Here is a 14,335-nt window from a genome sequence, read left to right on the forward strand (position 1 = left end):
TAGTGAGCTGGTTTTGCCTACACTATGTCAAATACCGGAGTTGAAAACATGACATTAAAATGACTGTTACCTGATTTTATCCATACTGAAGATGGATTTTGTGGGTGGGGAACTAGTTCAAGGCGTCGCCATGTTGTTAAACAAGGACGCGCATCATTCGCCGTTACTAGACATGTCATCGTCTGAACCCGAAATCTGAGACTGTGTCACTGGGTGACTCTAGTGATGTATAGAATGCACGGAGACCCTTCAGAGTACCGCCGAGACACGGCAGTTTCTATCTAAAGCTGGGGCTGAAGAACCCTTTGACCCTCGTGTAAGTCGGATCGCGTGACGGCAGGTCTTGGCGTAAGTTATGCATAGTCAGTGGCGATTTCCCGCGACAGACAGCCTTGGCTGATGGTGTGTATGCCTAAAGCTTCGTAGGAGGCGTCGAGGCAGGATGCGCGTGTGAGACTGGCAGAGGTAGTGTACTAGTCAGAGAGGTGACTGATGCCAGGAAGACAACATTTACGTGAACAAGGTACCGTTGCATAGGCTGGATTCAGGATAGTGACACAAGGTTGTCGTAGGCTGAGGCAACTAAAGGTATACAGCTCCAGAACAATCAGAAATGCTCTTCACAATCTTGGAGCACCGTACTGCCGGTAAATCGGGCAGTGCTCGGCGGTACGGGAAAAGAGGGGCCGTAGTCTAGTTCCTGACCTTTCTGTCCCGTCACTCCGGTTAAGGCAGGTCAAAGCTTCCAGGGACCAAAGATCAGTACGTACCTCCCAGACTGGTCCATTTTTCGGAATCAGACACCCCACCTTGCAGGGATCTAGCATCAAGATTGTCTCTTACCGCCTGACAGAAAGCGATCCCGCCCATAATTTTGTGCTCATTGCACCTCCACCAGTCGATCGCAGCCCGGCAGAAAAAAAAAAAAAGACCCAGCCACTTCTGCCAAACGCCCGAAGGACAATCGGCCAGTCCATTGTGATACCACCCGAAAACCCCGAACACCTGGATACGCAACGAAATCGGGACAGCATGGCGCCAATCAAAGAACCCGTGGTTCGGAGCGCCGAGGGTTTGAAGTCCCAGACCGAGGGCAAGGGTAAGACCCCAGCCGCTTTGCGCGCCGGCGCCCACCAACATCACCTGCACCCGACATGGCTAACCGCTTCGAAATCCCACAGAGAAGAAGATCGAGCGCAAGCGCAACCAGCACGAGAAACATGCGGCCGCCAAAAAGGAAAAGAAGCAGCTCAAGGCTCCGGCCAAGAAGGCTGCGCGCAAGGAGAACAAGGACGAGAAGCGGTTCAACCGCATGCTGAGACGGGCTGATAAGCTCGAGGCTCAGGCCAAGAAGCTCATGGCCGAGGCTGCGGCGGCGCGCGTAAGACACGCGGCCATGGCAGAACAGAGAGCGGTAAGTCCACGAGATAGGATGACGGCGATTGGAATACCCAATTCATAGGATTCGGGATACTGATCATGCGGTTTTGTAGAAGAAGAACGATTCAGAAGCCGGTTCTTCCTCAGACTCATCCTCATCATCATCTTCTTCCTCCTCAGATTCGGATTCCGACTCCGACTCAGAGGCGGAAGAGACCAAGGGCGGCGCAGCTGTTGAACAAGACGAGGATGTCGACATGGACCCAGAGTCACCAAACCCCAGCGCACAACTCCGCGCCGAAAGCGAGGCGAGAGCCATTACCCAGGAGCAGGAGATGGAGGTTGACGAAGAGGAGGAAAAGCCTAAGAAGTCAAAGAAGTCAAAGAAGAGCAAGAAGGTCGAGGAGGAGGTTGAAGAGTTTGCGGAACCCGAGGAGCCAACCCCGGCTAAGAAGGAGAAGAAGGATAAGAAGAAGAGCAAGAAGTCTAAGGCCGTAGAGGAAGCTGAGGAAGAGGTCAAGGAGTCCAAGAAGTCTGACAAGAAGCGCAAGCGCTCAAGGGAGGAGGATGAAGACGACTCTGATGGCGGTGTTGCCATTGCCGAGGAGACCCCCAGCAAGAAGGTCAAGAAGGATAAGAAGAAGCAGAAGAAGGAGGACAAGAAGGAGAGCAAGGCACCTGCTGCAGACAACGCTGCTGCCGCCGAGCAGTGGGACGTCGGACACCTGGGAGGAGGCGCAGACCGCCAGCAAAAGTTCATGCGTCTCCTGGGCGGCGGAAAGAAGGGCGCTGCGGCTGCGGCTCCTCAGGTCTCTGGAGCCAAGGGCAAGCGTGATATCAACAAGATCACCCAGGAACTCGAGCAGCAGTTCCAGGCTGGTGTGCACATGAAGTACGATGCTGGTGGCCAGCGTCGCGGTCTTGGCGCGTAAGTTATGGGATTTCTCAAGACGAGGAAGCTGGTGTGGACACAATAGGTTGTTGAACCTGTATTCGCGTGGCTTTTGTTAGTAGCTCTGGCGTTCATGTTGATGAGGCCGTATGGTCAGGACCAAACAGGGAACCCAAAAAGTCTTTTGGTGTAGAATAAAAAGGGAATTGCTTTTCATCGAGGTGATTGCTATCAACGAGCTGCCTCTGAAAGGAGGAGAAAATGAAATGAACGGATAACTTCAAATACAGTACGCCGTTAACCAGGTGTTCTTGCTTTCCCACGACGAAGGACAAGAAAGCGATGCGTGGCGTTTTCTTTGTACAGACTTGTTCCCACCACTGGAAGCAAGGTGCTGTTTGGGGATATGGGCTCAATCCCTCCAAGTGTTCCAGGAAATTAACACTCCCCCCTTTCCCTCTCCACTGCCGAGGGGAGACTGAGCTGCGTCCTTGTCTGACCGCATCCTCCCCTTGCAAGCAAGACAATGCTGCGATTGTGTTTGAGCTCAAGTCCTCAGAGGAGGCTTGCTCGGAAGAAGCGAGTGCGGACTGAGAAACCACATTGGTCATGCAGCCTCCCCTGTTCTGCGGACTTTTTGTCTCGTTCACACACTCATTCGCTTTTGTGACTGAGTACGAACATCGGCCGGGTCAACTTAGAAGCCGAACATGCGAGAGAGGACCTCGAAGACAATACCACCAAAGACGACGAAGCCAAGGAGGACTGTAGAGAGAGAGGAAATATTAGCAACTGCTTCCAAACACAACTGGCAGCCTTTTCTCTTGGGAAGGCAATTGGGGCTGATCGCAATGGGAGACGACAGAAAGCGAATTGGGACTACTCACTGAGCCAAATAGGGGAGATGGGCGACTTGGGCGCCTCCTTGGTGCGCTTCTTGATCTGATCCTCGGACTTGCCCATGCGGGACTCGTTGTCCTTAGCGAACTTTGCGTTTGCGCGTCTCTGTTGGGGTGTTTGCGCCTATGGATCAAGAAGTGTCAGTAAGTTTATGATTGTGTCGTAAGTGTATCCTAGTACGAAGCTCGAAACCGTCAAGAACCACTGGTCTTGATGTAGCGGTGCAGCGAGGGCTGTGTTGGAAGTTGCATACCATTGTGGTGATGTATGTGTGGATGAGTTATGAAGGGGTTGCGGCGATGTGGTCTGCCCGATGCGAATTCTTTGGTGATTTGCTTCGTCTTTCCGGTTATTCGGTTTCGAAGTTTGATTCGTTATATAGTGCGCTGGAAGAGGTAGAGGTAGACGTGGTGTTTGGTCGTGTGTGCGAGGCGGATCGTTGTCGAAACTGTGTCGAGAGAAGAGAAGGGAAGCTGGTTGAAGGGACAGATTGCGCGAGGGAGCTTTCGGGCTAAGAGCGGTTGAAGCTAATTACCACGAGGGGAGGTGGTAAAGGTGGTTTGCCGTATTACATACTCCGTACTCACCTGCCTTAGCTTCCTAGGTACCTTACCCGCTAAGCGCGGGCCCTCCACTGCTCATGTACCATTCGTACCGGCCCTCGTACCGGGCTCGTACGGGAATTGCTCTTCTCCCTTCAGGACCTCCAGGCGGCCACCACCACCTCCACTCTAATACCCTCTGATTGTTCGGGACATGGTGTCGTCAAAAAGACGTACGGGGCCATTGCCTGTTCGGGGCCAGGGGTGCCGAAGCCCATGCGCCGCTCAATCAGAAGGGGACCTTGGAATGAGGTACCTTGACCCCTGGAAGAAGGCACATTGCCAAATGCCACCTGTGCCACACGTAAGAGCGGGATCCGCAATGCCGTAGGGCGGTCGACGCGCTGCCGGGTTATGCGGGGGATACGCGCACCGCCACAGATCGGCGCGGCGCGGCGCAGCGCAATCATTCGAGTCTTCCGAGGACGGGAGCTTTTAGAAAACGGACGGACCTCACAAGCTACAAACGAAAGTGAACCACAATACCTACGGAGAAACCCGCGACCACTCTCGATAGAATACGGAGTTTTCTGCGACTAATCCGCTCAATCAGCCATCGCACGATCCGGGGCACGAACTGTTACGAAGCGACGACCGATCGACGAGACCGCAGCCCGTCATGGCCGCGCGCAGCAGCACCATGATCCTGAGCAGAGCTCTCCGCTCCCAGCGCACAACACAGATGCCCCGCGCAGCATCGCGGCTCTATTCAACATCAGTAGATGACGAGAAGAGGCCATCCATTGTGGTTCGTGCCGTCCCACCTGCTCCCTCCTGCGACAGCTGTTGCACCCTTTTTCTGGCAGAAGAAACCCGACGACGCTGACACGGAAATCGCAAACAAACAGGGAACATTTTACAAAACGTTTACGCGGCCTGTCCTCAAAGTTCTCCTGATGGCGACCCTCACATATCAAATCGCCTACTGGACCTGGACGAAGCTGGAACAGGACGAGATTCGCGGCGAGAAGAGCGAGGAGATTGAGAGTCTCGAGGCAAAGGTCGCAGAGTTGCAGGCAGGGAAGGGAACGAAGGCCTAGAGACATGGCGAGGGCGAATGGAAGAGATCCGAGACGAATCAGAGAGACGCACGGAATCAGTTGCGGTCTCATAGGATCACAAAGGCCGAGATCGGCACGAGAGAATGGAGCCGGACGCCTAGATTGGCGGAAGAGAACATCGCTTCCACTCTCGTCGCAGGGGAGACGGGGTAGCCGATCAGCAATGCCGATTCGCCAGAGGTTCCAGAAAGGCGGTATCAAGGCCTAACGGCCAAGTACGTGAGCGACACTCAAGAGGTGGGGACTCTTGACTGTTGTCAAGGACTGGATACGTGCTCGGAATGGGTCTGAGCAGTACGTCGAGTGTAAAATACTGTACTCTACTGTTAGCAGGTTCCTATCGTCCTGCAAGGACATCAATCTAGTCTTATCAAAATTCACAGACGAACGTCGATAGAGAAAAAAGTCTGTAAAATCATCTGATCTTCTAATTCTCTGACAGTTCCTCCCAGCACAGCCAATACAGCCATGAACATACGCAAGGACGGCTTTGTCCCAACCTTCAAAGTAGATGTCGTGTCTTAACGCCGATGCCATGCAATTCATCCAGAAAACCCTCATTACTTTGTCCCGTTGTGCCCCTTACCCATCATACAAAAGTCGGCCGTCAATCTACTAAAAATGAATACCCTCTGCGGGATCGGTCATGTCACCCCTTCTCGTCCACCTAGAGTATGGCTGCACTGAGTGTACCAAGAATGAGAGCCGATAGTAGACCCCATGAAACTGATAGCAATGAGGACTCAGATGGATTGTGCACGGCGCCTGGGTAGTTGCAGGTCAGACCATCGCCCTGTTCTGCGTAGCTCGAGTTGAATATGTCATCATCTGGCGTAGGACAGTTGAAACCAAGCGACGCCGGGCAACTTTGTACCAAGTCATAGCAAAGGTAGGCGCAAGGGAGAATCTCCCTGTACGGGCCTGGCTCAACCATCTCGTCGATGAGGGGGTTTCTCGAATGCTGATTGACTCTGTTGGGATACAACTCTTGCTGGGCGACTGGTAGAAGAGTTCCGTTCGGGAATGTCTGGTTCACGTTCCTGACTAAGGAGAAGTTGGTAGGACTCGTGAAATCCTCGCATCTCGGAATCGTCACCGAGCAGAGCCACTTCTTGTATGCCGTCTCACAATCGGAGCAGTTTCGCGCGAGGGAGTACTGCTGTACTGCTGGCGCTTCGCAGGCTACCTGGGCAAGCTGTTTCTGGAAGTTGGCATACATATCCCGAGCATAGTTGTCGTAGAACTGCGCAAGCTGAGTGATATTCATCTTGTTGGAGTTCGCGGGCACAGCGTATTCCGTCTCATTGCAAAATTGCAGGTCGGTGACGATTTTACAATTCTCCCCTACACACAGAATCAGTTGCTGATAGCACTGTTGCCCTGGCAGTGTACATACCATCTTTGGTCTCGAAGGGCGTCGCTTCGAAAACCTTTCCGCCGCCGCCACTCTGAGCGCCGTCTTGACGTTTTCTCGACGAGGATGAATTGCTTGTGCGAACTAAGATGCCCGAGTAAAGAGCACTCGCGTTGAGCCCGTTGAAGAAAAATTGCTGCTTGGGCAGGTTCCCGGCGCCTCTCGTCGTCATAAGAGTGCTGGCGAGGTTGCCAAATTTGCCACCCTTTTTCGCAGCGATTTGAGCGTAGTTCTCCAATCCACACATTGAACGTCTAACACCTTTAGTTGTGGGCTGCTCTCGGTTCTCGACGAACATAATGAACGGGAGCCCGGACCCCATGATCTCCTGAATCAAAGTCTCATTTTGGGAGGTCGTTAAGTTCTGCGTCGTCAGGAGTGCAGCGCTAGAGTCACTGTCGACCCAGAGAAGCTCAGAAGGATTTCCGTCAAAACTGTGGAAGAAATCGTCCGTCGACGCCGCGACATCAAAGTTCCAGTCTCCCGTGAATTTGTCGGTATCCTTTGAGGGTGCGCCTATTCCAATGAAGACGTCACCTGTCGCATTGACGCTAAAGGTTGCCGCGCCTTCTACAAAGGCGACCTCCTTCTGTAGAGTAGAGTTCTGCCCTGGTCCAGGTGTCTGATTGTCCTGAGACGTCGAGATATACATCGTGATTTGTGGCGCATCCTCCTTTGTGTTGTTCGCCGCACGCTGTGGCTGTATACACGTGGTCGCTGAGATGTACACGGTCCTTCCCTGAGCTTGCCTGCGGCGTAGGCCACGCTCTTCATCCTCTGGCTTGACGCCTTCGATGCTGACTAGCTCCGGTGAGATGGATTCATTGCTGCCTTCGCGAGGTCCTACCATGAACGCCTCATCTGTCCCATCGAAGAAGTTGGCGAAGATGGTGATAGCTTCAAAGACAAAACTCTGGGTCGAGTTCCCCGGGACATTGCGGTTGACTTTGACATTGTTCGTTAGACCCGTAACACCGGCAGGTGCTCTTCCAATGATACTGCGGTCGAAGGCAGTGAATTCGGGCTCGTACGTTGGCTCGAGACTGCTTCTTTGCTCGAGACTGTCGTCGAGTTGGACGTCGTCAAGGATTGGCTGTGTAGCGCCGCTCAGTTCCGCAGCGAGGGCAAAGGTGGGCGTAGACAGAAGATAATAGAGAACGATGAGCAGCAGCGACGCAATCAGCGAGGCCGCCAGTCGCGATTGCAGAGGGCTAAGCTGCATTGTGTGAACATGCCCTCCGGGGGCAGATGCCGTTGAATCTCCTCTTACCGAGACGCCGCTCGCTATGGTAAGCTTTCGCCGGTGAGTCGGTGAATCCGGGGGTTGGCGGGAATGCAGATTACGCTCAGCGAGGGTCGATATATCGTTATGCTTGATCGCAAATTGGCTGTATCCACCAATTCATTCCATGAAAGCGCGTCTATCGACGGAGCGAATGTCGTCGTGCTGCGTGCAGCCTGTCGAGCGCAAAGGATGCTACGAAACAGGTTAGATGGACGGAAAAGGCCGTCGACGAAAAACGGGCAAACGAAGGCTGTCGAGGTATGGCGGAGTTGGACTTGGAGAATTCAGAAAGGGAGGGAAAACAGCCTTTGTCGTTTTACGAGTTTCACATCCCAAACAGCTGAGAGGCGGGCTACAGGCACACGCCCTCTCAAGGCGGCTCTAAACGGCCAACACACGCTGGAGATCCCGCAGAGTCGATGTAGGAACAGGGGGGTTCAACCCGGAAAGTGTGGGGGACCCCTTTCCAGTTTCCGCGTCTCGGGATCCTCGGCCAGCCCGCTGGGGCTATCCTCGCCAATAGTCCCTGAAAACCCCCCCTAAGGCTAAGGTTGCTCACAGCGGATTGGCATTTGGGCTCATGGGCCAGGTGGCGGCGAACTTGGCACCCGCCCGCAACAAACTCTCCCGTGCCGTCTCTCCGTTGGACTCAGGCATTGAACTCGCGGGTCAAAGTTCACGCTACACCACATCTTTTGCTGGCGGGCTCGATATCGAGGCCTAGCCAGCTGAATGAACCGCTTTTCTGCAACAAAAAGCGAAAAGAGGCAGAAAGACCAGGGATCAGGAACGCTGCAGATTGCCCCAAATATGCCGCCTCGCTGCCTCCGTTAAGTTGTTCCGGTGACGTGCAGCAATTCCAGTCCGGATTCTTGCGTCAATGGGGCAACGAGATGACAGCGGGCAGCAGCAATGACATGCCGACTGGTATGAGAAATGCTCGAATCATGGTTCCTCTTATGACCTCCACAGTCTCGGACTCGACTTTACCCATGCGAGACGGTCTTGTACGACGCTGAGCAGCAGCGTTGGTATGCGGTTTATGTCAGGGTCTAACACCTTTGATGCAAGATGCCCACTCGACGGCTTGTTGCTTTAGTTGCCCATGACAAAAGAAACATGTATAGCATCTCGACTATCTCTTTGTCTCGAAGCCACCGCACTTAATCCCGCACAACGCTTGTATATGTTTCCACATTTTCACCAAGAAACCGGATTCAATGGGAGACGGTGGCAACGCATGTCGCACGATAGTTTCTTAGCATCATGTACTGTCTCTAGTCCATTGCAGAAGTCATTGACTCCGTATTCCGTAGCATACAGTAACTTTAAATGGGGTAACAGGAACTGGTTTAACCGTACATCGTGGCTCTCGCGTTCCTGGAGCCCCCGACCAAACCTAAACAAGCCATCACCGTTGTCTGATAGGGTGGTAATGCTAGCCTCTGACACTCCATCCCGTCTTCTTTGTGCTCTAGGTCGCTGCATAACGTCCATTTGACGAGCTTGCGATTACCACTGGGATGAAGCCGGGCTAGCTGTATAACTCTTTCAAGGCGGATCTCTCAAGGCAATCGACCTATTTGATGAGCTGGCGCCGGGGCGCACTTACTCGGCCTTGCCAGCCTGAGCACGGAGGCCGGAAGCGGTGGAGGCACCGGCGAAGTGCTTGGCGAGCATGGGGGAGAGGAAGGAGTTGAAGATAATCTCAGCACCACTATCGCCAGTTAGCGGAATCTATCACGGGCCGGATTGAACGGAACGTACCGGAAGGTGGGCAGAGCGAGCCACAGCAGGAAAACAAACTTGAAGGTGAAGTAGAAGGGGAACCAGTAAACAACGTTCACCAGGCTCTCAGCAACGCTATGGTATACGAGTTAGTTTCGAAGCTCTGTGACGGACCGGAAAGGAACTGACGTGAAGAAGGCAAAGACAACCCAGTACTAGAATTGATGTTAGCAAGGTTTGGGTGTCAATAATTGCGGGGGAAAGTTGCAACGTACTGTCAACCACTGGGTGTCGTCCTGCTTGCTGGCGGTGAACAGGGCGTTGAGGGAGTAGTAGCCGGGAATGACGAAGCCGGCGAAGTTGGTCAAGAGTTGACCACCCAAGTTGAAGATGATAAGGAAGAAGTAGAGGGAAGCAATGCCGATGACGGCGTAGGCCTTGGGAACGTTGGTCGACTTCTCGATGTTGTTCAAGGCGGGGTACTTGGACAGCTATCGCAGACATCCGGGTTAGCAGACGTGTCACATACGTCTTGTAGTAGCCGGAGGAGGCTAAATTACCTCACGGTCGAGCTGGCCGATGTAGTTCTGGACGCGATCCTGGGCAGACATATTGACGGCTGAATAGGAGCTTGGTTGGGTAGCAAAAGCTGTGCGTTAATGCGCTATGATAAGGGTTAGGACCAGGCCAGGTTGCAACAAAAGAGATGCCATAGGGCTCGGTGCGGGCAGCGGAAACTAACAGTGGTTTGATGAGCGATGTGGGTAGCTTGTAAAAGTTCGCAAGATGCTGTTGACGATGACAGAATGTAAGGTTCTTGACAAAATTACTGAGAATATGGGGTTGAGTGACCTTGTGTCTGTGTTGGAATTAGCAGGTGAAAGGGAAAAGGCCGGATGACGACGTAACGTGTGCAGATCTGGCCAGTAGGAATGGTCTGGGTGCCTTTGCGTCGAGCTTCAGTCGGGGCTAATGGGGGTTTGGAGAGGGGCACAAGCACGAGACGAAGTGAGCACGGCGTAGCTGGTTGTAGCTCCCAGTTGCAACCGACTTTGTGTGCCGGGCAACTTTGCCCTGGGATCCATGTCCTTCGTGTTAGCGGGTACTTTGTGTGGCCATGGCTCGGATGGTGTCAGATTTCGCAGATTTCGGTCTTGAGTCTTCAGCCAGCGAGTGTTTTGTTGGCGGGCACGGCAGGGTATGGTGGGTATTTACATCTGGGATGCCACCGTCTGTCCGCACCTAGGTACCTAACCTACCGTATCCGTACGGTGAGATAAGATAAGAGCACCCGAGCTCCCTTGCCTTAGCGAAGGTGGGGAAGACTCGGGCCCGGATGTTTTTGGCTGAGGTGCATTGCTGTTGTGATTTTTTGTATTGATGCCTAACGTCCAAGGCACAGTACACCTTGAGAGAGAGAGGAGTAAGGTACCTACGTACGGACGGGAGTATTGTTGCTCTTTGAAGCTGAGTGGACAGATCTGAATGTGGCTTCTCCGCGCGTTTGGAACACAGTAGCGTGTATACGTACCGACGCCAGAGCCAAATAGCCAGAAACAGACAAAGTAAGCAGACCCCACATCACAGACTCATGAGCGCACTGGCCAATTGGAAAACACAAACACGACCAAGCTGTTACGGGACTGGCTGCTCCAGGTTGTTTGGGAACTATCCAATCCGCGGCCATGGAAGGATGCAACCACACGCTGCAATGACTGGCCTTTCTCATCACGTGAGTCGCCCAGCCACGCCAATCCGTTGTTCCAAGACCTGAGTGGAGGTGACCAGCCGAGCCTTGGTTGTCAAGTCAACAAAACAGTGGAAAGCCTCCCAAAACATTTCCCACATCCACACTCTGCTCCTGGTCCTGCTCTCCCCCGACCACGTCCTTTAAGATCTCGACGCTCACCACGGCGCACCGCGCTCTTCAAGGCTGCAGGGATTCCGGATTACTCTCACGACCTCGACGCTTCTTCTTCTTTCCTCACCCATTTGTCCTTGCTCGGCGCACGTTGACTTCTTCATTGTTTGGAAACGGCGTCCTGCATGATCCGTGTGTTTTCATCGCAAAACAACAACATCACATCCTCACCGAGCTGACAGACAACGACCAATGGATCACGGTACGATCTATAGCCTCGCCAGGCTTGCTTCACTGCAACAAGAGCATTTCTTTCCCCTGTGGTTCTTGACTGACGGTCTGATATAAACAGACCACCTCTCCCAGGCCCTCAGGGCGAAGAAGAGACCTCAGTCTCGGGCCTCGACTGCTTCGGTTCACAGCATCTCAACGCAGCCTACTATGGAGCAACAACAGTTTGCCGACGCGCCTGAACTGTACTCGGCACAATGGGTCAACAACGACCAAAGACAGCAGAGAAGCCTCGCTCCCGCGTCGCGGATCACACCAGAGGAGATGATGCTTCATGCAGCTGCTACCCAGATGCAGAACGCCCGCGAATACTCGATGCCGCCCGGAATGAATGCCTCCATGAGCCAGTCCAGTGCTCACATGGGCCACTCAATGTCTTTTCAGCAACATCCCATGCAAAGACACCCTTTGCCTTCCGAAAGTTTTGCCAATAACAGCTTCACCGACGACAGCCAAATGATAGATCGTGATGAGGACGGCGATTCTTTGGTTGGAGCTATGGGCATGCAGAAATCTAGTTCCGCCAGATCCAGTGCTAACAACGAGCTGGAGATGCGTCACCTTTTCAATGCTAACAAGCACCGCGGCCTTCAAGATGTTGCCGGCGAACTGCACGGCAATGAGCGAGGCCCCAACTCCGAACGCACCCGACAAGTCTTTGCCATGCTTTGGATCAACTCTGTATGCACCAAGGGAAAGGGATCTGTGCCTCGAGGACGCGTATATGCCAACTACGCGTCTCGCTGTGCCACCGAGAGAATTACAGTCCTCAACCCAGCTAGTTTCGGAAAGCTTGTCCGTGTACTCTTCCCAGGTCTGAAGACGAGGCGACTTGGCGTGAGAGGAGAATCAAAGTACCACTACGTCAACTTCTGCTTGGTTGACGACCAGCCTGACCTCCGCGAACCCGAGCCTCACATTCCTCTGGCTATCTCCGAACCCCCCCGTTCTCAAAGCTTCAGCGCGGCACCCGTCAAGGCCCAGCCTGCCGCTGCCGTCTTGCCATCACCCGACGCTGCGAAACGGCCAGAGAGCCCAGCTCAAGCGACGCATCACACCTCGAGGTCACATAGCTTCTATAGCCATCCAAATGTGACCAGCGCGGATCATCTGAACTCATCGGCATCGAAGACCTCATTACAGTTCTCGTTCCCCTCGGAAGCGGATGAGCTGCTTCTTCAATCTAACGAACCTCTCGCGCTACCCCGGATGGAGCCTTTCCTCCCCAGTGGAACTGACCCAGATGCTGCCAAAAGCTTGTCTGCCCTGTATAGATCGCATTGCACTTCCCTTGTGGAGTGTGTTCGCTACTGCAAGGAGAAGACGTTCTTCCACCTTTATACGTCATTCCAGGGCACGTTGACGATGCCCGTTCAAAAGCTCCTCGGTCACCCGAGCCTCGCCCCTTGGATCGAGGAATGTGACTTTATTCTGTACCAACGCATGCTTAGAATTATCTCGGGGCTCACGCTCCAGGTCGTGCCCAAGCCAGTACTGGATACGTTACGCGGCATTTCCGAGCGCCTCGTACCTCACATTCGAGAGGCTTTCCAGGGACAGCCGCACCACGTCATCCGAGCCAAGGAGGCACCGGCAACTATCTTTGCAGCTCTTCTGGACCGAGCTCTGCGGGTCAACCTTACTGCTCACGCAGCAGCCAACATGCTGTCCAACCCGGCCAACCGCGATCAGATGTATCTCGACTGGATTACGATGGTGCGTGTGCGCAAGGTGGCGGAGTGTGTTCCCACACGTGGTATGGATGACCTCGTCAACTTGCTCGTCACCGAACTGCGGGATCTCCTTAGCCCCATGAACGTCCCTTGGGAGGTGGAGTGCTTGACGGTCTATGGCGACATTGCCTTGAGAAACGGTCGCCAGCCCGGCGCCGAGAGCGCAGGCGATCCTAACGGACAAAATGTTTTGGAGCGATGGGTTGGGTTCCTCAAGTCCCTTCCGATACGGTTCCCTTATGCGTCTCACACTGAGATTGTCTACGCCGTGCAAAGAGTGGGCACAGCTGTGATGCGGGATCTTACCATGGCTCAAGGCAAGAGTTTCGGCTCGTGGTGGGTGACGAAGTGCTGGATCGACGAGATGACTTGCTTCCTTGCCGAGCAGGGTGGTTTTCTTCAAATGAAGACGTCGGGCGCGTCAGCAGCCATGGCCAACCCTCAATCGGCAGCCCAAGAGTCGAACCGCCAAGGATCTCGGTTCAGCGCGGGTAGCGAGGATTTCAATTTCTCGAGTCTTCCTCAGGCACAACCAGACAAGGCGCCATTCCCACCATCAACAAGCCAGGGCCAGGTCGACTCTGCGGATATGTCGGCGGGAAACAACCCGGACGACAGCGGGATCGGCATCCGGACACCGGAGGAGGACTTCCCGATGGATAAATACACCTTCTCGCACTCGGAGGTCAATCAAGCGTTGCTTGCCAACGCTGAGTTGCAACAATGACGAATGGAGATCAGATTCTAGTCGCACCTGACCAACCAGGTGTCATGTATCGATACCCGCCTGTCAGACAGTCTCTTGTAGAGGCTTGATGCCAGAAGAGGACTGTCGACAACAGTGCGATGACGATGGCACGACTGCACGATTGTATGAGCGCGGAAAAAGTCTTGACCATTTGGTGAGGACAAGTCACTGGGAACTGCGCCTGTTCATTTCTAGACGGGGTTTGGGATTTGTTTTTTTTGCGGTCGGTGTTTGACGTGCGTGGCGATCGAGGTCGGCATTTGCATTTGGTTCTGGTTCTCGTGGGTTTGCTATACCAATTGTCTCTGGTTCTGGGCAAAGCAACGGTACTTTTGCATTTATACGTTTATTTAGTGGTAATACGACCCATACTGGGAGAGCTTTGAGCAGACAATGCATGCCCCTTTTTTGATGAGTTACAGATGCATGCATGCAAGACT

General features: G+C 53.6%; 7 protein-coding genes across 7 annotated transcripts; 3 read left to right on the forward strand and 4 right to left on the reverse strand.

Annotated features, from left to right (window-relative positions):
• Nucleotides 1–1,032: 1,032 nt before the first annotated feature.
• Nucleotides 1,033–2,312, forward strand: CLUP02_08298 (uncharacterized protein; the record flags this gene model as incomplete). Its single annotated transcript, XM_049287288.1, has 3 exons — nucleotides 1,033–1,099; nucleotides 1,182–1,414; nucleotides 1,494–2,312. 3 exons carry the CDS (start codon nucleotides 1,033–1,035, stop codon nucleotides 2,310–2,312), a joined length of 1,119 nt encoding a protein of 372 aa, XP_049144431.1.
• Nucleotides 2,313–2,969: 657 nt separating this feature from the next.
• Nucleotides 2,970–3,428, reverse strand: CLUP02_08299 (uncharacterized protein; the record flags this gene model as incomplete). Its single annotated transcript, XM_049287289.1, has 3 exons — nucleotides 2,970–3,037; nucleotides 3,160–3,295; nucleotides 3,426–3,428. The coding sequence occupies 3 exons, from the start codon at nucleotides 3,426–3,428 to the stop codon at nucleotides 2,970–2,972; spliced, it is 207 nt and encodes a 68-aa protein (XP_049144432.1).
• A 441-nt stretch (nucleotides 3,429–3,869) lies between these two features.
• CLUP02_08300 (uncharacterized protein) lies at nucleotides 3,870–4,184 on the reverse strand (the record flags this gene model as incomplete). Its single annotated transcript, XM_049287290.1, has 1 exon — nucleotides 3,870–4,184. The coding sequence occupies one exon, from the start codon at nucleotides 4,182–4,184 to the stop codon at nucleotides 3,870–3,872; it is 315 nt and encodes a 104-aa protein (XP_049144433.1).
• A 110-nt stretch (nucleotides 4,185–4,294) lies between these two features.
• CLUP02_08301 (uncharacterized protein) lies at nucleotides 4,295–4,814 on the forward strand (the record flags this gene model as incomplete). The annotated part of the gene is made up of 2 exons (XM_049287291.1): nucleotides 4,295–4,522; nucleotides 4,623–4,814. Coding segments are annotated over 2 exons (420 nt in total), but the record flags the coding sequence as incomplete, so codon positions are not given.
• Nucleotides 4,815–5,502: 688 nt separating this feature from the next.
• Nucleotides 5,503–7,471, reverse strand: CLUP02_08302 (calcium influx-promoting protein ehs1; the record flags this gene model as incomplete). Its single annotated transcript, XM_049287292.1, has 2 exons — nucleotides 5,503–6,179; nucleotides 6,232–7,471. 2 exons carry the CDS (start codon nucleotides 7,469–7,471, stop codon nucleotides 5,503–5,505), a joined length of 1,917 nt encoding a protein of 638 aa, XP_049144435.1.
• A 1,671-nt stretch (nucleotides 7,472–9,142) lies between these two features.
• On the reverse strand, nucleotides 9,143–9,873 carry CLUP02_08303 (HVA22 family TB2/DP1 protein; the record flags this gene model as incomplete). The annotated part of the gene is made up of 5 exons (XM_049287293.1): nucleotides 9,143–9,251; nucleotides 9,302–9,397; nucleotides 9,452–9,477; nucleotides 9,538–9,753; nucleotides 9,823–9,873. 5 exons carry the CDS (start codon nucleotides 9,871–9,873, stop codon nucleotides 9,143–9,145), a joined length of 498 nt encoding a protein of 165 aa, XP_049144436.1.
• Nucleotides 9,874–10,973: 1,100 nt separating this feature from the next.
• CLUP02_08304 (RFX DNA-binding domain-containing protein) lies at nucleotides 10,974–13,874 on the forward strand (the record flags this gene model as incomplete). The annotated part of the gene is made up of 3 exons (XM_049287294.1): nucleotides 10,974–10,994; nucleotides 11,089–11,385; nucleotides 11,490–13,874. The coding sequence occupies 3 exons, from the start codon at nucleotides 10,974–10,976 to the stop codon at nucleotides 13,872–13,874; spliced, it is 2,703 nt and encodes a 900-aa protein (XP_049144437.1).
• Nucleotides 13,875–14,335: the final 461 nt, after the last annotated feature.

This window comes from Colletotrichum lupini, chromosome 4, assembly GCF_023278565.1.
Source record: "Colletotrichum lupini chromosome 4, complete sequence".
Taxonomy (NCBI): Eukaryota; Fungi; Ascomycota; class Sordariomycetes; order Glomerellales; family Glomerellaceae; genus Colletotrichum; species Colletotrichum lupini.